This window comes from Trematomus bernacchii, unplaced genomic scaffold (assembly GCF_902827165.1).
Source record: "Trematomus bernacchii unplaced genomic scaffold, fTreBer1.1, whole genome shotgun sequence".
Taxonomy (NCBI): domain Eukaryota; kingdom Metazoa; phylum Chordata; class Actinopteri; order Perciformes; family Nototheniidae; genus Trematomus; species Trematomus bernacchii.
Window position 1 is genome coordinate 6,481,156 of NW_022987582.1, and position 25,249 is coordinate 6,506,404.

Below are 25,249 nucleotides of genomic sequence, written 5' to 3' on the forward strand. Positions count from 1 at the left end.
CACTTTGGTCTGGAGTGCTCTATAAATAAAGCTGTATTGTATTGTACGACTTCTGCTCTTCTCATATCTCAGGATCACATGTCCTGCTTCTTCTTTCCACTCAACATGTACGTCTCATTTGTCGTCATCTTCCTCTTTCTTTGAACAAAAACAACACTATCAGCAACATTCAGAGTAATAAAGCAGAAGAGCAGACGGGGTGACGTGGTAAAGCAAACGATAATACTTCAATTATCATATTACAACACGGCAATGGTGTGTTAAATATTACCGAATATCCTGTAAATGTTAAGATGAGGTCATTCTTCTTTCTTATTCTTCTTGAAATTGATGAAACCATTGGGAATTTAGAGAGTTCCACATTTTCTCATAATACTTATTTATTAGCTCATTGCTGTTGCCTGTTTGATTTGTCAGCGCACAATATAAATGCATACAGACAGATACAGATTTAAACAGTTCCACATTGTCTCATAATACTTATTTATTAGCTCATTGTTGTTGCCTGTTTGATTTCTCAGCCCAAAAGATAAAAACATTCAGAAAAATAAAGTACCTAAGCAAGTCCACTATTCTAACTTTCTTGGTTTCTTGTCCCAGTCAGTAAACCATACTTTTTAAATGAGCTTTTCCATGAACAAGATAAAATGTTTCTGTGGTTTTAAGCAGTGTGCTCTTCTCTGCTCAAAATCAGTATAAAACATTTCGTAGAATGGTCATATCAGCATGTGCTATGTTGATTTTACATGGCCTATTTTAGTCCTGGTTATCTTGCTTAAGATTTAAGATAACCATGGAACCGCCCAGAGTAAAAACATTATGTAAATCTATTGGATCTTTATTCTCAAACAAACTTATTGTTGCAATGACAAATGTATTTTATTGTAAAATGAAAAAATAAATAAAACAGGTTTGTGCTGAAATCATGCAACATTCTACTTTTAATCCACTCTTGGATACACTCCTTTATCTGAGTATGATTCACATTCACTGTGTAAACAAAGACTCCCTGAATCAAACCATTCAATCTCATGTAAATAAAAAAATAAGTTTGATTTGACTGTTTGTTTAAAGGTCCCATGTCATGCTTTTCCGGTTATTACAGTAGAAATGGCCATGACATGGGACCTTTAAAATGAACCCGTCCAGTTCACAGTGATCTTGTGCTGTTCAGGTCAGCTCAGCATCCTGAACTGGTTACCTGGGCAACATGTCCTGTAGGTCGGCCACCACATATGCGACCACGGCCCACAATGCCGAGCAGAGGTTCATTTCTTGAGGGTCCTGAACGCTCATGGTGTCGCCTTCACTGTGGTGGAACCAAAAGTATCGACTGTCTGCCACATGGAGGCTCGCACCTGGAGGAGAGATTGAGAAATATATATTTCAAACTGTTCCAGTGAATGTTACATGCTGAAAATGTACATGGAATTTAAAGTGAATTTATTTTACATTGGAAAGGAAATTGGTGTAATCCCCAAGGGCATTTCTGTGGAAGAGGAACTTGTGTCTGACTAATACAAGGAGTGGTACATAACTCATCAAAGCTGTTGACCAACTCTGACCTAGTGTTAGTGAAACAAAAGTCACTCAGAAATTCATGGAGAGAGAGAATGCAGAAGTCTAATTCTTTATTTAAAAAAAACGATTTTCACTTCTCATTGCTGTGACGTTTCTATTTAAATCATCTTTATCTTCAGTCTGCTTTGGTTTGCTTTTATTTTAGGAAACAAGTGTTATTCTTATGTGTTGAAAGAAACAACATTTGTATTAGTTTATCTTTTATAATTTACCAATGTAGGGGAGCTTTAGTTTATGAGCCTAACTAAACACTAAATATATATATCTGTTAGTAATGTAATGTACAGTACAGTCCCTTCTGTAAACTGTCCATTGGTGCTTGTCGGTTAAATGCAATGTCAGTTCTGCAATGGCTTGTTTTTACTCTGGGTTTCTGCCTTGTATGTGGGGGCAATGGAAATGTGATAAAGCTAATAAGAGTGTACTTCGATTTTAGAAGTTTTAGTCAAACTATTATTTCTATGGTCAATAATGAACATCTGTTTTTAAGCCAACAGGAACGAGAAGGGCTTCAGATCAAATCACAACATCAGCTAAGTTAATGACAATGGAAGATCATGTGATGTGGTTGAAAGCACCAGACCATTCTAGTAAGCGAACATTAGGGTGGGATCGTTTTGTCGTTTTAAAGACCTACACTCCAGTCCAGCAGGTGACAGTAAAGCAGATATCAATGCATTGCGAGCGAAGTCCCTCCCCTTCCGGGGGACTTCCATGGGACCTTATTTCGGGAAAAGTATGTATTGAAGTCAATGGAGAGAGAAAGATTATCTTTCGATCCCGTTTGAATTGTGCCACGAATTACACATATGATGTTTGTCAATTTAAAAGATAATTTTACAAGTCAAAAAAATGTAAATGTGTCGTAAAACTGTGAAGTAACACTTTTATTTGTGTGAAACGCTCAATGAACTACATCTCTGGTCTCGCACACGTCACCAACACCAAGATGGCCGTCACGTTGGCACATTTCACCTCTTTCTTTCAGAATGAGGCGAAAAGTATTAAAAGAGGTGAAAATCACTACAAGTCTGGGCATGTTGAGAGCTGTACGCACACAAAAGGGGAGTTAGTCGGTTCCGTAAGAGCCAGCATGCGGGACCGGCTTTACAAGGTTTCGGTGAGTAACACGAGTGTAATGTGTAACGTTAATGACATCACTTACGCGACTCTGGGATTTGTAGTCTTTCTAGTTGCGTATTTTTCATAGTCTTATATTTCAACAGTTTTACAACAAACTGTGACTTTTTTGACATGGAAATTATTTTTTAAGATTGACAAACATCATATGTGTAATTCGTGGCACAATTCAAACGGGATCGGAAGATAAACTTTCTCTCTCCATTGACTTCAATATATAATTTTTGGCGAAGTCCCTCCCCTTCCGGTGGACCTCCATGGGACCTTATTTCGGAAAAAATATGTATTGAAGTCAATGGAGAGAGAAAGATTATCTTTCGATCCCGTTTGAATTGTGCCACGAATTACACATATGATGTTTGTCAATTTAAAAGATAATTTTGCAAGTCAAAAAAAAAAATGTGTCGTAAAACTGTGAAATAACAATTTTTTTTGTGTGAAACGCTCAATGAACTATATCTCTGGACAACAACACACGTCACCAAGATGGCCGTCACTACTGTCTTGTCAAAAAAGGGATTGACTATCCTCACTATTACCACAATGAAACATGTCCAGAAGAATGGCATGCAAAGCTGCCTGCCTGCCTTCCTTTGATTCTCTCTGAACTGCCTGGTCGTTTTAATGTTTAATGTCAACCATTTGTGCAGATAGCATGAAGTAGAAAAGATCTTTTATACATGAATATGTGTCCCCGGTGTTCCAGGGAACTCACCAAGTGTCAGAAAACACAACCCTCTCTATTTTCCTCCATACCCAAATCTCTAAAAACGGGGCTGCAACGGATCTGATAAAAACTGATCCAGATTTGAACATTTCACTGACGTCAGGACAGTGGCGCTACGGCTATTGGGCCAACTCTCCACCTATCAGGGGAATGTGAGGTTGAGGGGGAAAAATGAAGGCTCATATCCCAGGAGCAATGACAATGTTGAAACTGAGGAGTCATATCTGGAGTCCAATTAAATATGTCTATGGATGATGTTAAAAAGGAGATTAAAGGAGGAAAAGTTATTGAGCCCAACAGACTTATGAGCAAACGAGATGGTACATTGAAGGAAACACTTTTGCCAGATGTAATTTGTGTGCAAGAGTCTTGGTTAAAACCTCATCTAGACTTTGTGATTCCAGGGTTCAGCTCTATAAGATATGATAGAGTTAGCAATCAAAATGGTGGAGGGTGTGTTACTTTGGGCTGGCCTATAGGGTAGTCCCATCCCCGTAAGACAAGGAACGTGTCATAGTAGAAATATGCAGCCCAAGGAAAGAAGGGAACATAAAGCTTATCAATTTCTATAACCCGTGCAAAAATCTGAACATTGAAACCTTACAGACAATAGCAGGGACGGCTCATAGAAGGGAAGTATGGTGTGGTGACTTTAATGCTCACAACAGCCTATGGGGAAGCAGTCAAACAGACAGTAATGGGGATGTCGTAGAAGAAATGCTAGAGGAAAGATCACTGTTTTGCCTTAATGATGGACAAAAAACAAGAATAGACGTGAATAGGGGGACACAATCATGTTTGGACCTCACACTGGTGACGGATAGTTTAGTTAAATCATGTGAATGGTATGTAAAGGTGATTCTACCATAGGAAGTGATCATTACCCAGTTTTTACAATCATCAACACAAATGTATTTAGACAGGAAGGGAGTGTATTTACCAGGTGGTGCTTTGGTAAAGCTGACTGGGAAACATGTAGGCTTTACTGTAAGGACTCAACACAATTGTTAGCATTAGAAGGAAGTATAGAGGAGTGCTCAAATAAAGTCACAATGCACATTAAAGAAGCAGCAAATAAAACTATACCAAAAAGAACAACAGAGGGTAGGAAGAAGGTGGTGCCGTGGTGGAATGAGGAATGTAGCAGAGCTATTAAAGAGCGAAACAAGGCATTTAGGTCTTTAAAGAAAGACTTGTCACAAGACAATATTACAGATTATCAAAGGAAAAGGGCAGTAGCCCGTAAAACAATAAAATACACAAAAAAGACGTCATGGAGAGTTTTGTTCCACCATTGGAAGAGGAGTAAAGTTAGGGGATGTATGGTCTATGTTTAAACGGATGAATGGGAAAAGGAAGTCGGTTAAAATTCCCGCTTTGATTGATGGGGATAAAGTGGCAGTTTCAAATGAAGAGAAGGCAGAATGTTTAGGTAGGGCATTTGCCGCGGTGCATAGTGGGGAGCACCTGGATGACAAACATAGACAGCAAAAAGAGTGTGTATTAAGAGAAAATGAAAATGTGAGGGAAAAAAGACGGGATGATAAATCAGCTCTTGATGTAGACTTCTCAATAGCAGAACTTAAAATAGCTTTACAAGGTACAGGATACTCAGCACCAGGACAAGATCAGTTATGCTATGCCATGTTCCGGCAATTACCTGTGGAAACATTCAAATTAGTACTGAGACTATTTAATAAAATCTGGAGAAACAGAGTCTTACCAAGGAGTTGGAAAACGGCAGTCATATTGCCATTTAATAAGCCAGGGAAGGATCCTGCTAATCCCAATAACTACTGTAGCTCTTACATCACACTTGTGTAAATGGATGGAGAAGGTGATAGTGCATAGACTATCACACGTCTTAGAACAGAGAGGGTTACTGAGTCATTTTCAGAGTGGTTTTCGTAAAGGAAGATCCACAATTGATGCTTTGGTAAGAGTAAGCAATGAGGTTGAAAAGACAATGAAAATGAAAGAGGTTGTGGCAATAGCATATTTTGATATTGAAAAGGCGTATGACTCTATGTGGAGGGATGGGTTGCTCATCAAATTGAGTAGAATGGGTGTTGGAGGGAGAATGTATAACTGGATCATGGCTTTTTTATCAGACAGGAAATTCAGAGTTAAAGTAGGGGCAGAGGTTTCAAAAGATTGCAGTATAGAAAATGGTATTCCTCAAGGGAGTTCAATCAGCCCGATATTATTTAACGTTATGATAAATGACATTTTTAGTAATTTGGAGGGATGCATAAAATCTGCGCTATATGCAGATGACGGGGCCATATGGATATGGGGAAGAAATGTTCCATATGTCTTTGAAAAGATAGGGAAAGCTATAAAGAAAGTGGAGAAGTGGTCATATAACTGGGGTTTCAAGCTGTCAGCAAGCAAATCTTGCTTCATGAAATTTACGAATAAACGTAAGATGGAGACTGAGAAGCTTACATTATATGGAAAGCCGATGAATGAGGTCAATTAATTTAAATATCTGGGGCTATGGTTAGATAGTAAATGTACATGGAAAACTCATATTAAACATTTGGAAACAAAATCCAAAAAAGTGTTGAACCTATTAAGGGCAGTGGCTGGATGTGACTGGGGGGCAGACAAACAGGCATTAATCGACATCTATAGGGCAATTATGAGGACAACTCTGGATTACGGGTGTATAATATGCAGCAGCAGCAAAAACGTCATTACTTAAAATTGATAGGTTACAATATAAAGCGTTATGGTTGTGTATAGGTGCAATTAAGTCAACCCCTAATGCAATATTAGTTGAAGCAGGAGAGACTCCATTGGAGCTAAGAAGAGAGAAAATTGCTCTTGCTTATTGGGTCAGGAAGTGGGGAAGGAAATGTCACAAACAAAACATTACAGGAGTGCTGGGAATATTCCAAGTTTCAGGGGCGTGGGTTTGGATGGACAAGTAAAGGAAAAATAAGGACATACGGCATGCATGAGTTAGAGTTTTCACCATCAAATCCATTCAGTAGTGTACCCCCATGGCTTTTTCCAATAGTAAATATAGATGTGAGTATTGTAGAAAAGAAAAGAGAGTGGCAAATAAATTAAGTAGGATTCAAAACAAGTTTGTACCTCAGGAGAAATTATCACAATTACCTCAAAATATACACAGATGGTTCTAAGAACAAGGAAGAGTGTGTCGGAATTGGTATATATATCCCAGAATTTAAAATATCGATATCAAAAAGAGCGTCAGACCAACTTTCAGTGTATACAGCAGAAATGCTGGCAGTAGTAATAGGATTACAGTGGGTGGAAGAGATCAGACCAGATAGGGTGGTGATATGCACAGATTCATTATCCAGTTTACAAAGCATACAGTCAACAACAACTGCCAGAGAAGACATACTCATAGAAATCAATCACAGCCTGTTAAGACTTCACAGAAGCGGCATAGATCTGCAGTTCTGCTGGGTGCCTGCTCATGAGGGGGTGAAAGGGAACGAGTGTGCTGATAGATTAGCAAAAAGTGCACTACAAAAGGAAATCACATTACCAGTTAAACTTGGAAAAGGAGAAGGAAAAGCAGTAATTAAGAAGAAAGGGATGGAGATCTGGCAGAAAAGGTGGGAGAAAGACCAGAAAGGCAAAGAGTATCATCACGTGCAAAAGACAATTACAATTAATATTTATAAAGAAAGAAATAGAAGGGAGGAAAGCTAGGCTCAGACTAAATCACACTGCATTGTATGTCATGGGGAAAAGTGACAGTGACAAGTGTGGGAACTGTGGAGTTTTTATTACATTGTGTCACCTATAGAGTTTAAATAGGAAAATTAAGGGATAAAGTTTTAGAGGCAGAGAGGGAGTGGAATGTAGCTGGTATTCTGGGAACAGAAGGAGAAGGAGTAGAGCTACCAGAAAGGCACTGTTCACCTTTTTGAGGGAAACTGGGATAGGGAAAATAATCTAACAGTAGGTTAGAATAGATCATGGATGATTTGTTTTTTGTTTTTGTTTTGTTTTATTTATTTTATGGTTTCTCAGTTTTATGTTTTCGATATGCTGGTTTAGGGATGATATGATGATTCATACTCATGTACAGTAGGTGGCGGTATGCACCTTTTAAGTTGTTTGCAATCCGCCAAAAACGAAGAGAAGAAGAAGAAGAAGAAGAAGGCTGTCGGCAGGCTAAAGCTTCCCCAGTCACATCTATGTTATTGTTTTTGCCTACTCTAACAACGATGTCGTCTAAGGGAGTTAAACGTTGTGCTGTTGTTGGCTGCAAGAATCAGGACAAGAGCAAGGTACTGCATGCACTGCCATCTCTGGAAAAAGACAGTAATCTGTGGCTAGAGTTCATTTTCCAGGGACATGTGCCAGAAGACTACAGCAGATTTCTGCTTGTGTGTTCACAACATTTTGTCCCGGACATGTTTATGAACTTCACTCAAGTCAAAGGAGGATTTGCCTCCAAACTAAGGCTAAAACCGGGATCAATACCCACCATCCGGGACCAGGCCAGTGAGGCCACATCCAATTTGGAAGCTGTAAGTTTTTATTTAGCGGTGTTTTTCCTGATAAAGCTATTCTAGCTTGTAGCATGTAGCTTCACCGTATAAATGTCGCCTCAAACCCAAACAGTAATCGGTTAGGTGTTTATATGTTTGTGTAACATTTTATTTTGTACGCTCCGCTGTCTTTGCTTTTATTTTAATTATCAGGCATTTGATAACATGCTCAGACATACTGCCGCAATGACTACTACTGTAAGGCTAATACAAATGACAAGGCTAAGCCGGCTGTAATGCTAACTAACGTGCTTGCTACTAGCTAGGTAGCTAACATGTGTAATTCATGGCACAATTCAAACGGGATCGAAAGATACGTTTTCTCTCTCCATTGACTTCAATACATAATTTTTCCGAAATAAGGTCCCATGGACCGGAAGTAGATGGGCGTGACTTCGCCACTCATGGGGCGGAAGTAGAAGGGCGGGACTTCGCCTCTCTATCAAAAGAGAGGAGTTGACGTTAGTTCGTTTTTAGCTTGGTTAGCTTATCCTCTCGTGTTATTCAGCGGGCCAACATGGATCGAACATGTTCCTATCCGGACTGCAGGAGCACGGAGGGCTTGCACCCCCTACCCACCGACCCGCAGCTGGCCCACCGCTGGCTGCAGGCTCTGGGTCGGTTCGACACCCCCCCCTCCTTTGTTCCCCCCTCGTCTGTTTACGTGTGCTATCTCCACTTTACGCGCGAGAACTTCTCCAATTATGCAGAGCTGGAAATTGAATTTAAAAAGCAGCTTCTCCTAAACCTTGATTCTGTCCCTACCTCTGCACAAGTGGTGCCACAGGTGAGGCTTCCAACCCAGCATATGCAAAATAAGCACATAGGCTACTGTGTGCACATTATCATACATTATAGCGTCCCTTTATTTATATTTAACACACTCTGGTTTCTGAGCTTGCCTGATATTAGACAGTTAGTTTTGCTAACCTACTAAATGTTCCATATTATTGAAAGATTAGGCGACACATCTATAATAGATGTGTATTTTTTTAAGTTACCGATTGGCATGTATTCATTTTACAAAAGTATTTTGAAAGTCTAAAGATAATTTCATTTTCTTTCGATTGCTTCCATGTCAAGTGAACCAATGATTCCAAATCCATTCCAAATACTATTTATTCACTGGGCAAGTAGGATAAATTGTTGTTGTTGATTAATTGGATTTGATTGCCTAAGGAGAGCAATGCACAGATATGAATATGAGTAAGAAGACCAGAGGGAATATCTGTGGAATAACCAACCTAAAACTCGCATTCAATATTTTAGCATGTTATTTTAAAATATATTTGTGATGATGGATGTATAAAGTGTCAATGTTCCCCTACGTTTAGGGTACCGGGGACAGTTTCTGTCAAACTTCGCCTGCTGTACGACACGTAGCCTCCCAGACTGACCCTCCAGAGATAATATGGACATCAGACACTCAGCTATCCATAAAAACAGAACCTCTAAAGAGAAGATCAGTCGGCACACAGTTATCCAAGAGAACTCTGCAGAATCCCGTTCGCAGCATAGGTTTGTAGTCCTACACATCATCAAGTAGCTATGTGTAAAATGTTGTTTCCTTTTTTTGTGTATTAACCAGGGTTGCCAACTCTCACGCATCTGGCGTGTGACACACGCTTTCACTCTCAATCTCACGCTGCCCAAACTATTCTCACGCCAAAAACAAGAATACCGAAGACTAGAAACGGTTTTGAAAACTTTTGTCACGTAGTGAACGTCTTCTCAATAGAACATCTTTGATAATGTCTTCTGGCCAATCAGAATCACGATAACGGCGTGGTGTTGTTGCAGGAAGTCCCGACGGAGAATACTTTTGCTGTAGTACATCTCTATACATCGATACAACATTACGTGTTGATAGAAATCAACACGTAATGAAATAAGACCCCACGGTTTGATGATTGATAGGTGTGTGTGGGCTGTCTTTCATTTTGACACACAGAACAATGGGGGCTATCCACCCTTATCCACAATGTAAAGTAATTCACACAGCCTCTTCCCTCTTCTCTCTGTGAGGAGCAGCAGGTTCAGCTTTCAGAACAAAGTAACAAAAAACTAAAATGGCTTTCATTTTTTTTAAATATGTCGTGTAGTAATAGATTTATTTATTTTTCTTCTCAAGAGAGTACCAGAATGTGTATTTTATGTTAGTATTTAAAAAAATCTCCTGGGGGAGAATCCCCCCAGACCCCCCCTGCAGGGGTTGGGTTTTCAGCATGTCAACTCTTTCACCTGTGTGGAAATTGCAGGATTGGCTCCAGGTCGCCCTTTTTATTTATTACAAGACAAATGTGCCTTTTTATTTCATACAGTTCAATTTGGATTGAGACAGGGAAATCATCTAAACCTCACGCGTGGCGTTTCACTGTCGGGGGGAGCGTGTATGTAATTACATTGCAAATACTGACTTGAGCCCCACCACTGTATGGGTTAGCCCTACCATAGATTACCCAACAAAAATACTCTGGAGCCGCAACTGCCGACCCGTATTGCGCATGCGCAGATCTAAGATCCAGTAGAAATGATAAAAAAGTAAAAGTCTGCTGCTTATTGTTCTACTAGGCCAAAATAGTCAAAGAGTATATGAGAGTGAGAGTGTGTTAATTAATATGTTTGGAGTAAGTCTGTAGATTTGTTTGTGTGTGTTTCATGTATAGGCCTCTCACGATAATTAATTTTGTTGGATACATTTTCCCGGAAATTATTGCGATAAACGATAATATTGTCGGCACCGTTGTATGACCATTTTAGACCACTGACATAATGATAATATATAATAATAATAATTCAAGTACATCCTTTCAAACTGCTAGTCACAGGGATGCAAACTTGTCACCTTTAGGCAAAATTCGCCGTTTTGAATCCAAAATAGGTTGTTTGTGTGATTCATGTAGATCTGCAATAAAAATATTTTTGGGGGGTGGGGGGGGTCTGGGACCCGGAGTAATCTGCGGCCGCGAGCTGTTATGTGCCATCATGACACGCATGGTGTTCTTTTTTTATATATTATAATGAAGCGCGAGCTGTGTGCTCGAGTCTTCCTGCCTATCGGCTCCGCTCATGGATGTATAATAAGGCTCTGCTGCTCCGGGATGAGGGTCTAGCTTCATTAGCTACATTACCTACGGGTGCGTTCGTTAATATTAACTGTGTGGTCCGGAGTCACTGTGGCACAGACTGGACCACCGCTGGTGAACAGCTGTTAGAACGGGTTCAGGTGTTCAGAGCAGAGCTCCCTGTTGGAGCAGCAGAGCGTGATGTGCACTGAAAAGTTTTTCTGTCGCAATATTATCGTTGAGCTAGCTAACTAGCATACATTGTCACTATCTGCTAACGTTAGCTTTAGCCTTCGTTTTCTAATAGTTCTATTCATAGGCTATAAACGGAGGTGGTATAAGTATAGATCTTGTACTTCAGTAAAAGTAGAAGTACTCAGATCTTGTACTTGAGTAAAAGTAGAAGTACTCAGATCTTGTACTAGAGTAAAAGTAGAAGTACTCAGATCTTGTACTTGAGTAAAAGTAGAAGTACTCAGATCTTGTACTTGAGTAAAAGTAGAAGTACTCAGATCTTGTACTTCAGTAAAAGTAGAAGTACTCAGATCTTGTACTTGAGTAAAAGTAGAAGTACTCAGATCTTGTACTAGAGTAAAAGTAGAAGTACTCAGATCTTGTACTTGAGTAGAAGTACTCAGATCTTGTACTTGAGTAAAAGTAGAAGTACTCAGATCTTGTACTTGAGTAAAAGTAGAAGTACCAGAATGTAGGAACAATCCTGCAATCAAAATGTTCCTCAAATAAAAGTACAAAAGTATTATCATCAAAATATAGTTAAAGTAGCGACAGTAAAAGTAGAAGTACTAAGGTCTTGTACTAGAAGTACTAGAAGTACCAGAGTGTAGGAATACTCTGTTACAGTAAAAGTCCTGCATTCAAAATGTTCCTCAAGTAAAAGTATAAAAGTATTATCATCAAAATATAGTGAAAGTAGCGACAGTAAAAGTAGTGATTGTGCAGATTGGTCCATTTCAGAATAATATATATGATATGTTTTATAATGATTGATCATGAAAGTGTTCTCAAAGCTGGTAAAGGTGCAGCTAGTTTGAATGACTTTGTATACTACAGAGTAGCTTGTGGATTTACTCCAGGTGGAACTAAAGTCTGATTTAAGACTTGATTATATTTCACATCATTCATCCACATCTGTAAAGTAACTAAAGGGATTAAATACCATTTACCTCTGAACTGTAGAGGAGAAGAAGAACAAAGTAGCAAAACATTGAAATACTTAAATAACGTACAAGTATCTCAAAATTGTACCCAAGTATAGTACTTGAGTTTATGAACTTAGTTACTTTACACCAGTGGCTATAAAGATAGAAAGACTAAGCCTTGAACAGAGGCATGAAAATACATTTTCAAAATGCTCAACAGTGCTGCCAAAATTATAAACTGACTGCTACACAATTAAAATAAATGCTTTTATATATTTCTATTAGATGTGACTCTTTCTGTTATTATTAACTGCTTTAGTTGTTCTGACTGCTAAAATCCTCTGTTATTCCTCATTTTAAAGCCGATATTCCGTGGGGTCGGGGGGCTCGGATCCTTGTCACCTTTTTCATACCTGATGAGTTTGCATCCCTGTAGTCACATCCTCATGTAAATGGCAATTTATCGAGGTCAGAAAAGTTATCGAGTTCATTTTTATTTATCGTACGATAAGTAAATTAATTGCTTATCGCGACAGGCACACAATAAAACAGTGGAAACAAACATGTTTGACTTTCATTAATGAATGAAACTGTGTGCCCTTTATAGTCTGTGTCCATTATTGTGTATTTGTATATATTGTATATATATCCTATATGCTAAGGTCCCGCTGCTGACACGATAGCAGTCATTTCGTGCGCATATGTGTAATTAAACCAAATTAAACCCATGATATCAAAATCTCACTCCAGCCAGGCACCCAAAGTTGGCAACCCTGTATTAACTTTAATACTACTTTAAAATTATAATACTAAGTGTTCTCATGAATGTTCTACTGACATAATGACTTGTTTCCTTGTCTTTACTTTGAAGCCACCCAAGCGAGAGTGCCCGGCAAAGATCGTGGCGTCTGCACCCCCACCTTCCCCTTGGACAGTCCACTGCTGCTCCTACAACCAACCATAGTTAAGAGACCACCAAAGAGACCTCGACTCAGCCTATCAGACGAGGAGGAAGGCCCCTCAGAAGGCGGTTCGTCTATGGGGATTAATGAACCAGGGAATTCAACATGACTGTGGACTCTTTGAGCAAGGCAGCAGGCCTTCAGCCGCTCCATTGGAACTGTTTAATAATACTGTAGAAAACTGAATGCTTTTAGGCAACTAATTCTCCCATTTGGTTACTGCTTTAAAAATGGGGTTTGTGGTCTGCCTGGCTAAATGTGTAATGTGTTTTTTTTTTAATAGTTTATATAGTTATACCTCAAAGTTTTTTTCTGAGAACAGTGCCGTTTCACTTCTCGAAACTAGACAGGGGTGGAGAAGAAGTTTGGATAATGCAATATCTACCGAAACCACAAAGATAGAAACAAACTAATTCCTATTTTCACTATCAAAAAATCCATCAGGACTGAGGCAAACTGATATGGATCGGTACAGCTTTTCACCATCATTGCTAATCAAGGGATGCTGAATTTAAAATGTACAAGTGTATCAGGGGAACGTGAAATCTTTGATATTTACCCAAAAGGACACTTTTTTTGACTACCAGGTTCAGTTTCAGCTCTGTGCTTTTTCCTGCAGCTTGAAGCTGGTTCATTTACTGTATTTCATGTTGAAAATGTAAGAGAAACAGTAACCAAAAGGGAAAAGATATGTTGACACAGATTTAAATGTAGCTTTTGGAGCTACTGGTTATGTGTGCCAAAAAGTATTTCGAGCAGGCCAGCAAGAAAACTGAGATTTAATCTATAGCCTGTGAATTGTCGGTGGCCGGATCCTATCTCACAGGTTTCTTCATTCAACTTGCTGTGTTCAGAGATGATCTTTTTCATTTTTATAGGAAAAACATACAGTACATGTTCGATATGTGTTGTTATAAAACAAAGTTCTCTTTATTCATAATGTGTTGTGTTTATTTATTATTCTTTTTTTAGTAGTAGTTTAATGTTCATATTGTTAGCACACACTCCAGGAGGGAATCTACTAAGCCCTGTTTTTGATGATGTAAAAAAGACCTTGCTTGTAGGCAAGATAATTCACCTAACATACAATTGATAAAAGGCTTACAATATGTTCTAAACATGTCAAATTCATTTCAGATTCAACAGAATGAATTTCAATGAAGCTGAATTCAAGACAAAAGAAATGCCAGTCAATAAAGGACAATAAAAAAACGCATCTGTAAAATTGTACAATATCATGTTACTGGAAGATTTCGGGTCACGAACTGGAAGACAAACCCAATCTTTAACTGTTAGAGTCAAGACATTTTTTATTTTATTTAAAGTGTCATGAAACAAAGTGGCCGTGCAGCTACTTATTATAATGATTGAGCAAAAGGTTAAACAGGAACATCTGTCTATCTAAAATAGTGCTATTGTAGACGGTAATTACATAATGAGTACATAATGTGTAGTTGCTCAATTGGTCTTATTTTATATTTTGGTTTTCAGTTCCTCTGCAAACATTACTATTAAGATGTCCCTTAGTAAATCAATTTCCTAACTTAACTACTGTAAAAGTGTCCTCTACATCTCACCTGACAATAGCACAAATGGATTTCTCCCTCAACTAGTTCTCCTTCTCTGATTTAAAGCTGGTATGTACTAAAAAGTTCAAATCAAATGTGTTAACGGTAACCTGTCTATAAGATACACAACATCTTTCCGTTTACGTTGCAATTTCACTTCTATATAAGCTAGTCAGATTCAAATATCTTAAAGCCACAATAAAAGGAATACACTGTCAGATATTAAGTACATGAATGGTGAGGGTTCAATCTGTTTCTACCATCATCTATTCAATAAATCCAAAATCAATATACATTTTTTGTCATGGCTTTTTACGGTATCTCCCCCTTACTGCTAAACTAAAAGTATGTTTCAATTGAGTATCTGCATTACCTACTTCCCTGTACTGTACTGTGTCTAAGTTCATCAATGAGGATGTGATTCTGTATAAACAGCACTTTAAGAGAAGGTATTAAACCAGAACCACAGAAATAAGGATGAGTTACTTCCTCATTTGAGTGTTTCTGCATTTTCTGTTTTAATATAACATATCATGATCATTTGTTGCTAGTGGCAGACAGATAGAATAGACATATTGATTTAACTGACCTGGTACTCCTGCCTTTAACCACGGGGAGATGTCTGTCCCTTCTCCGTGTGCCTCCAGTTTGGTCGTATTAATGGGAGCCAACAGTTTAACCACTTCTGCCATCACCTGTTGGTACGGATACAGTTTAGTGCTTTTTCACACAATCTGTTTTCAAACAAGGCTCGCTCAAATTTAAGTATTCTATTTCAGAGATTTACTAATGTTTACATTACATGGCCTTTGTTATTCAGACACCATACTACAAACCCATTGTAAATATTAAGAGACCATCTAACCGCATGAATAAAAGATGAGTCATCCTGTGGTTACATGGATTTTCAGCATTTACATGCTCAATAGAGACTATACTAAGGTTACTGTAAATGCAAGGTTCAATCTGGAGTTTAAAATGTTCAATCTAGGAAGTCAAACATAAAACATCACATTTACTGGACTGATCACTAATTCACCAAACCTTCCAGAATCTTGTATTTTAAAAAATACAGACTTTTTAACCTGAATAAATCAATTCTGATAATCTTGTGACCTGTTTTTCAATCCTAACCTTTCGTGCTGCATCACTGCCAGTAAACTGCAGAGCCTCCGGGGTAAATGTCCCCATGTCAGACTCCATGACCAGGTCAAAGTTTGACATGTTCACCTGTGTGGGAGAGAAGAAGAACATAGGGGAAGGGGACTGAGCATGGTGAAAGCATAAACACATAAAAAACAAATGTGTGTTTATAAAGATAAAACAAAAATCCATATTCAGTCCGTGACCAACTGTATGATCTTCATAAGAAACATCCTGCTTCTTACCAGTAGTAATGATAAGCTTTACTTCTTTTCCTGTGAGTTTTCTGTCAGGTACTGCAGTAGTAGTATACAGTACCTTGTGTAGATCAAAGTATTGCTGCGCCCCGACACCCCCCTGCTCCTCAGCGGTCCACAGCACCGCCCGCAGGGTTCTCCTTGGACGCAAACCTGGAAATAAATTAAGATTCAAATCAACACAATAAGCTTGAAATAATTTAAGAGGAGAGAGACTGCAGCTCCAATTAACAAAACGGCCATGTTTAGTGATGAATGGTCTTTTTAACCTTTCTTTAGATAACTAGTAGGCTATATATATTCCAGACTACAACACTTTTCATCACTGGATCTGATTCTGTTGGTTTGATGATCAGGTCCCCACTTTTTCGGATGCATTATTTTGTCCAGAAGAATACTGTACTGTATATCCGAGCGTGTTCCCTTATTCTGTGTGTCTTTGTTCCTCTACAGTTGGAGGAAATCACTGTTTACAGTCGGAGGAATTGTTTTGTAACTTGTCCCTTAGTCGGAAATGGAATACTTCCTTTTATAGTATGCACTAACTGGCCATTGGAGTTTGTTGAAACACCCATGTAGAAAATGTAGTTTTGCTCCATTTGATTATGGAGCTTTAGTATATTCTGCTTTAGTAAATTGTCCTACCAACTGTTAGAGTTGTTGTCATTTGTTTAAAAAGAAGACTGTTGATCTTTGAAGAGCAAACAGGTTGCATAAAGCTAAATAATAAAGTCAATCATTTACTTGACATTGTTTGCTTCTGAGCTTGTGTAGGCTTGCTGCCGTCTGTATACTTTGGATCTATCTCTGCAGTATGAAACATTGTTCGTTTTGTGGAAGTTTATCTGGACGGTATATTTGTTTATACAGTGTCTCTGTTTCTATATTACCTAATTCCTTGATGAGTGACAGGGCCTCCCAGGAAATCATGGCTCCGCCTCCATCATCCATGGCGCCCTGACCCACATCCCAACTGTCCAAATGGCCGCTCAGTAAGACAACCTAACAGAATATATAAATAAAGAGATACATAAAAAAACCAAACAATACATTTGACACTGTGATGGGAGACTTCTGCTAAGTGCTTATGAATGTATCCTGAACTTTTTTTCTCTGGATTGAAGTGTGAGAGAATAGCACCGGATAACGCTCTCTGAGCTGGTGATGCTTTTTGACAACAAGGGCAGAGGAACAGAGTCACAAAGACAACAACAAAAAAACAAGACAAAACACACACAGGTCAGAGAGATATCCACATTTCCAGGAATGTAGAGGGGTGGGATTCCCGTCAGTGGGATGATCCTGACCCGATGTTCCAGGTTACAAAACAAAACGAGCCCACTCTGGACCATGACCCAGATGCCACGCATTCCATTACACTGGGAGGAAATGTTTCTCTTCTTATACAACTATTATGTGTTTTTAGCCAAGCTGGTGGCGCGGCTTTGAGGCCGGCACCACTTAGGTCCAGACTGAAATATCTCCAATAACTATTTGATGGTTTATCTATACATTTTGTACACTTGACTATTCTATTAGCACCCCCACTAGGTCAAAGCGTTTGCTTATCCAGTGATTAATCTGCACGTCTACAGAATTTACCCATTGCACACTTAGATTTATGATCAGTGCAAATCCCAATCAATGTCAAGTACCACAAATAGTTATATGCCGTAACTAAATAACAGAAGCCTTAACACCAGGAGATAAAAGATTTAGAAAGGAAAAAAGGCCGAAGATGTCGAAATTAAGTGGGTGGAAAAAGTCCTAGCGACTCATCACTCGCAGATGACCGACTGGATATGAAAAGGCTAAACTGTGGAAATGACTCACCAAACCTCAAATGTACATCTTTCTGTTAACTGGGCACACACACACCGCACACACACACCGCACACACACACTCACTTCAACCACAGCTGATGCTACTGCCAGCTGAATCAACGTCCAAGAGCCAAAAATGATGTCAGCTATGACATTTGTTTTATTTCCCTTTTCTATAATGTGCGACCAAACGTTGGTTACTTAACAGACTGTTCAGTTAGCAAAGAAAACCAGAGTAATGTTTTAAAAAAAGAACATCACATGAATTACACATATTTAAAAATGCTGTAATATGTTTAAGCAATAGCTCACGACAGGCCGTGGTATATGCTCATTATATCACAGCTAAGGGGCGTGGTTCGGCCCGACGCAAAGCTACATTTTACTACACAGAAAATATCATAACAAATAACATTGGGCGCGAAAAATCACGGTTGAGGAGGTTGAATTGACAAGTAATAGTCTGCTACTAGTATTGCTATACTACTATGTCTCAAAAACGAATATTAGATTTCTTTAATGGCCCCAAAGCCAAACAACCAAAAAACCCTATCGACTCGGAGTCCCTGCAGGTGGACACAGACAACTGTCACTCCAGCAACCCGGAGGAGAGAACACCCGCGGCCGCGGCTCTTGTTAACGACGTTGCCCCCTGTCCAGCAGCTAACAACAACTCAGTTGCCCTCGGTGAAGAGCCTTGCCAGCCCAAGGACTTTACATTCCCTGCCAGGTGGTTTGGAAAGGAAACATTCACCCGATCCTTCAATTCAGGCTGGTTTAAACAGTGGAGCTTCACTATATAAAAGAAAATGATAATGCGGTGTGCTTCTTCTGTTGCTCTGCAATAGAAAAGACGCTCGTCAGTGCAGACAAGAACAGGGATGGGAGTTTTGTTAAAGGAGGGTTTAACAACTGGCGAAAGGTAGGGGAAAAATGTAGGGAGCATGAGAAGTCCCATCAACACACGGATGCGCTGCTCTCACAAGCTGTTGCTAAGGAACAAATGACTGAACAGACTGTGACTTATTTCCACCACCCCTGAACGCAAGACCACCTTTGGTGTTGTGTAGCCTATGCTATGTGCGCGTGAAGAGAGAGTCAGAGAGAGTGAGAGAGAAGTTCAGAGTTACTCATTATTAATATTTTCGGATGGTTGCTCTGTGTTCACTTAAATAAAATAAATAAATACGTTCATTTAGCACTTTTCTAGCATATCGCACAGCCGAATTCACATAAATGTGCAATTGTGTAAAATGTGTAAATTGTCACTGTTAGAAACCTATGATTATTCATGTAGGCCTATTCCGTTTTAATCTGTTTAATCTCTGTTAACTCTGCATCTGTTATTGTTATAAAATCCGGTGCGCAGTGCGCACTATAAAGTTCAAGTGCGTTGTTATTGCTACCCGGCTGCGTCTCAATCAACAATAAATCGTCTTCTGATTAGAAAAAAACCTGTGAAATCCCCCCCGCAAGCCCACACCCCCAGCTCTGACTGACTTCCCGCGTCCCTGATCTGATAGAGAACTGTAGCAGATACGACCGTTATCGTCCTCGTGTGGCTGCAGCCTTAAACCGCGCACCGCTCTGTAGTGGAAATGCGCAACAAGCAGGGTGGAAGTTCCATGCAGGCTTTAAATGTGTGAAACATGGAAATGGTAAATGTCAGTTTGATCAAATCTGATGTGAAGCTTTCCAACTGTTTTCTTGCTATGCTGCAGTTTGTTTCAGTCACGTTTCACCTCTCATCTTCACAAATCAATGCAGCTACAAATTACATACCTTTCTCAGCTATTTAGTAAATGCTAGTTCAACCCGACTGGGAATCTCCCTGTGGATAGGGAATGTCTAACCTGCTACTCTTCCACTGTTAGGCAGATAGAAGCAACAGCTTTGAGCCGACAGTAAGGGACCGCCACACAGTTTTCGTCCAAAGACTCCACGTTAAATCTCTCTCACAAGTGCTAACTTTCTACCCACCCCGGGCAATGTGTGACACTGCCCTGAACCCATTGCAGCATTCAAGCCCTATCCACTGAATAACAGAACATTATTATTATTTTTATCATCATACTGCCTCCTCTGCAAAGTAGTAGCATTGTTTAAAAAAAGTATGCAGCAGCACCTTGTCTGTTGATCAGGTTCTACCTGCTAGGCGTGCCCACATACTGTATGTGCTAATGGCCTGTGTGTCATTGTGTGACACTGCACTGCAAGCTGGTCCAGGTAAATATCTGATACTGATCTGGATGGTGATAGGCTTCTGACTCAGAGCAGGGATATTTTCCACCCTCCGTGATTTAAGAGAAATAGAAAATAAAATGCATGTAAGCGTCTCTCTGCATGTGTCTGCTCTGTGAAACACTGACCACCTCTCTAGGGTGCATGACACTTTTGCACAATACATGCTGTCATCTGACTATTGTATTCGTTTTGCATTTGAATACCTCTGCTATGCAACTTCCCCATTTACCAACGTGTTTTATACTTAGCATAGTAGTTTTAATTTAAAAAGTCTCAAAATGAAAAGAATACTAATAATAGGAACATACACCCTAAACTAAATTGAAATCTTATCTTCACAAATCAAAACTATGTTTGTACCATAGGGGATAGGTTTCAGCAAGTCTGTAATTTGAGTTGAGCTGAAGCCAAGGCAGCAACATTTCTTATGATTTTTCAAAGACGTCAAAAACAAAAAAACTACATTTATTTTCTTTAAAATCATAAAAAATCGACATGTCTCTTAAAACCAGCCTTGTTTTCCCATCACAACATTATTCAAAGTGACTGAATGAAAGGGACAAATCTAAGGATTTTCCACAGAGCTGAGCATCAGCACTTTTCTGGACAGATTAGATAAGATATGGCAAAATAAAGGCAGACTGTGCAATATCTGAAGTCGGACAAAATAATTGACTTCCTTCCTTAGTTACTTTCCTCACCCTGCTAACCCGTGAAGAAGAGAGAGGGAAATACGCAAGAGAGAGACAAGAACATAATGACAGTGTTTTTCAAGACACTTGTTTTCCGTACAATTCATTCAAAAGGCCGACCCTAATACCCTTTCCCAAACACTAAAAGAATGGAAAAGAAAGACCATTGCATGAACAGGTAAATAAGTCGGAAATGTAGAAGTTTGAGGTCTACCTGCTCAGGGTGTTCCCAGCCTGGTATCTCAGCCACTGTGTTGAAGGAGTCAGCATCCGGCAGAGTCTTGGCTCCCATTGTGAGTCTGACCACGATCCTCTGCCCTCTCTGAGCCATACGCCACATCAGCTCAGCATCCTCCACGGTGATACAGGCAGAAGGGATGCGCTTTACTCCATCTTGGTAGTCCTGCAAACCTGTGTGGGGACTAGAGAGAGACAGACGGTATGGATGGAGAGACATTTTCATACATTTCCTTGTAGAAAGATGGTGTTGATGAAACTTTATTCTGAAATATTTCTTACATCACAAAAGGTACATTTTCAACATAAACAAAGACAAAACATTTGAGACCATAAACAAGGATATTTAGATAGATAGATACCTGTTAATAGAGAATGGCGTAATAGAGCGAATGAGCGTGGCCACAGCCCCCACTTTGGCTGCCTCAGAGGCGCCATAAGCACGGTAAGCCACCGTCTCCCCGTAGCTGACAAATGGTTGGTTAAAGACTACAATCCTCCCAATTGCTTCGCTGGCTCTTTGCTTCAGTTCATCAAAAGACTGAACTACCAACACCTCTGCCTTGATACCTGGAGAGATAAGAGAGAAACATAGAGGAGTAAATGGAGGTGGATGAAAGGTGTTAAAATGATTGATAGAGTATGATCTTTACCCTCAGGTGGTGTCCCAACACTGCTACCAAGTCCCAGTATAGCCAGACTTTTGGCCCTGGGTGCAATCATTTCTGCACTCTCCTTCCCTCTCACCCAATGTGGGATTTTGACTGGCTCTGGGGAAGAAAAGTGGCAAAAACTGTTACTGTCCCATAAAGCAGAGTGCAAGACCTCTCTGAAAAAGCAAGCATCCCAGTGAGAAAGATAATAAAGCAATCTCACCTAAATGTACGTCCAACCCATCCTGTGTCATAGCATTGTACATGTATTTAATGGCCATCTCCAAGTTCTGTGAGCCACTGACACGGTTCCCGATGGTGTCGGTGAAGTCGGCCAGCCGTCTGTAAGAGCGGTTCTGGGCAGCTCCAAAAACAGCCAGGTCAATTATCTGTTTGGCCACATCAGCGTAACCTGCTACCTCTGCAGCTACGTCTGAGTCTGGGATCACAGAGAAACACACAAGAAAGAACTCAATATGTAATCCTTTTTTTGTTTATCCACCATGTTTTTTAACTTTTTAAAAGCCTTTCAGTCCAAAAGTCAGAATGCAAAACTAGCGTGTCTTTGTCACTTGAGTAGATACATTGAGTGTGGAGGGGATGACTGAGTCTGCACTTCATATCATTCTACAATAAATAGACCGGTGTGTAGGCAATGTCTTATATATCCAAAAATTGAGAAGAGAGAATCACAGGTTAGACATTTAGCATATATGTTAAACAATGGGTTCCTGTTAATAAAAACATTCACACCCTTAGTCAATCCACAAAGATGTTTTCATTGACGTTGTCTGGCTATATATTTTCTCAAGACTGTAAGGGTGTGTACGGAATGCGCTTGATTAACAGCTTATTCACTCTCCTATTGAGTTGCACAGGGCGGGACTGATTCCTAGCAAAGCTTCACCACACTGTAACCTGTTAATATGTCCAACTAGCCAGAGTCATTGCAAATATGTGTGGTTCTGCATGGCCTTGAAGGAAAATTAACCTCTTTGACCAAATAAATAAATAAATCATTTCAAAACTGATTCCTATACATAAACATACCTCTATTATTACTGCATGTCTGAAGGTAGGAGGGTTTGGGTTACCTTTCCTTGCAGTATGATTGGATACAGCCATTGACCTCATGGACCCAGCAGATTGAGGGTGGCAGTCACACAAAGATGATAGCATGGAGAGAAACATGAAGAGAGAGAGGAGAGCCATCTGCAAATAGAACAACGTAGGCCTACATATGATTAATAGCTTCTTAATTAATCTCTGACAGGAAAATTACTAACAGGCTCATACTGACAACACGAGACACTACAGTATTTTAAGTTTGTGCAAGTCGTTTAGAAACTTGATCTGTATGCCAACGGTTCGGAAAATAACCAACAACCGAATGCTGTATGAGCTCAGAGAGTTGGTTTCAAATCACGAGTTTTCATACTGTAACACAGCTACAATTAGTTTCGGTTTGGATACTGAGAGCAGGGCATAGGCAGTGTATATGGAGCAGGGTAAATAATGTTAAAATTGTACAGCTTTACATTCAGTTAGGGCTCGACAACGTAAGTAGTAGCGCGAGCCATCAATTGAAATTCACCACTAAAGTAAGATAACTTTACGTTATACCGTTATAACACAGTCACATTCACACCGCTTTATCTACAAATAAGAAACGTTACGGCAGATGAAAGTCCTAAAAGTAACATTAGCTGATTTAATCATATAACTTCATTTGAAATATCCATAACATATCACAAACACTAACCCTTTAGGCCTAGTAAGTGTCGTTGTTAAAGTTGACTTTATACTGTTTGCTAGAATGCCGGAAAAACATAAACATTTCCGTGCTCGTGATTTCAGCGTGCTAACAACGTAAACTTCCGGTCCCGCTGTTTTCACAATAAAAGCACGATCTTTACAAATTAAAGGGTAGAGTTTGAGTTTAAACATGGTTTAAACCATAGACTGGTTTAAACCCCAAATTATTTTCATATAGAATAATATATTAATGAAAGACCTCATGGTAATCAGCCTATTCAACAGCAAGGTATGCATTGTAAAACTACTAAGAATTACTCCAGCACCACAAGACCGTGTACTTTCGTCATCAGAACAAGCCGGTACACGCCGTCCTCCGAGCTGGATAACTTCTGTCTGTAGCCCAGAGCTCAGGGACCGTCTACAAAGTGCAACGCCAAAAACGACATTCTACAAAAATATTTCCCCTTCATAAAGTTCTGACAAAATCACTTCCCCTGTTGTTCAGTGCAGTACTACCAAACTCACATAACACCAAAATGTTACTTTACAAATTAATGGTTTACTACGTGGTATATCATACCACTTATTGTGTGTGAAGTTTTGTATATTATTTGATTTCCAAAGAAATAGCAAAAATATCATTACATAACATTATTAATTAATTAACCCGAAGGCATGAAAATAACCAAGGCTTTAATAAAAAATTGCATTTTGACGTTTGTTGTGAATTTGTGCCAATTGCAGTGGTCTCTGAAAAGCGAACAGTGCCACAATACGCCACTGTTGGAATGCGTTCATTAAAAGTGTTTTTTCTCCCGTTTAATAGTTTAAAACGCCACTATATTTATTTTTTAGAAAACACATTTTTGCTTATAACACTTGATGGTAGCCTAGAGGTCAACACATCGGTCTTACATGTGGGGGCCCGGGGTCAAACAGCCATTGATAACATTTCCACATCTCTTTGTCAACAATTTAAGTTGCCAAATAAGTGTCCAGTGTTTGGTATGTATTGTATCGACACTGCAGAAAATATAGCACTTCTCTGCCAACATCCCAATCTGCGGCGTTCATCCCTGTTCTCTACCACTAATCTTCTGCATTCCACTGCAGCCATTGGCATTCACTGTCAATGTCCCAGCCTGTGAGAAGGGTCAGATGAGATCTATATTTATTTGTACTTTCCTTACACCCTACTATGACCTTAGTATCTTACTTTATTTTTGAACTTATGTACAGAAGTTAAACTCCTGTTTACTTTCAGCGATTTGCTTTTTACATAATGATATATGACATCCAGTGTGTGTTTTGGAAAACAGCTCAGCGTTTGGCTCCACTCACATGCTGCTGACGTGGTTTAACACAGTAGATTGAAACCTTCTTTTGGCACCTCAATTGTAAGAGGATGTTTCTTGAGGCTGGGAGGAAAAGAATGTCTGCACCACTGTGCAAACAAGTAGAACAAATGCTACAACAGCTTTTACCTGCAACTACATCTAACACGTCATAATACCATGCTCAATACTAACTATAAGTGTCTGGACATTAATCTAACAATTGGATTGCTGTTGAACAATTTGCTTAAGAGTCTGTTCTTGGTTTGGCCTTTTTCACATAATATAGATGTTCTAAATTAGTGTGTGCAAATATATAATTATTGCCTGAGAGGTAAGTACACACTGATATATTGTGTATGC

The 25,249-nt window shown here is 39.4% G+C and overlaps 2 protein-coding genes across 5 annotated transcripts; one reads left to right on the forward strand and one right to left on the reverse strand.

Moving 5' to 3' along the window:
- Nucleotides 1–202: 202 nt before the first annotated feature.
- Nucleotides 203–23,640, reverse strand: LOC117480571 (carboxypeptidase Q-like). Of its 3 annotated transcripts, none has more exons than XM_034127915.1 (11): nucleotides 23,557–23,640; nucleotides 22,889–23,006; nucleotides 22,018–22,233; nucleotides 21,795–21,911; nucleotides 21,504–21,711; nucleotides 21,119–21,326; nucleotides 17,035–17,146; nucleotides 16,206–16,297; nucleotides 15,879–15,974; nucleotides 15,334–15,439; nucleotides 203–1,358 (listed from the first exon to the last, which is right to left on the reverse strand). In XM_034127915.1, exons 2-11 carry the CDS (start codon nucleotides 23,004–23,006, stop codon nucleotides 1,198–1,200), a joined length of 1,434 nt encoding a protein of 477 aa, XP_033983806.1. In that variant the 5' UTR covers nucleotides 23,557–23,640; the 3' UTR covers nucleotides 203–1,197. The 3 variants fall into 3 exon arrangements, with proteins under 3 accessions (XP_033983806.1, XP_033983807.1, XP_033983808.1); XM_034127916.1 differs by having other exon boundaries at nucleotides 22,889–23,028; XM_034127917.1 differs by lacking the exon at nucleotides 23,557–23,640 and having other exon boundaries at nucleotides 22,845–22,926.
- Nucleotides 7,360–14,109, forward strand: LOC117480572. 2 transcript variants are annotated; one of them, XM_034127918.1, is made up of 3 exons: nucleotides 7,360–7,968; nucleotides 9,324–9,507; nucleotides 13,086–14,109. In XM_034127918.1, exons 1-3 carry the CDS (start codon nucleotides 7,516–7,518, stop codon nucleotides 13,283–13,285), a joined length of 837 nt encoding a protein of 278 aa, XP_033983809.1. In that variant the 5' UTR covers nucleotides 7,360–7,515; the 3' UTR covers nucleotides 13,286–14,109. The 2 variants fall into 2 exon arrangements, with proteins under 2 accessions (XP_033983809.1, XP_033983810.1); XM_034127919.1 differs by lacking the exon at nucleotides 7,360–7,968 and adding an exon at nucleotides 8,402–8,776.
- Nucleotides 23,641–25,249: the final 1,609 nt, after the last annotated feature.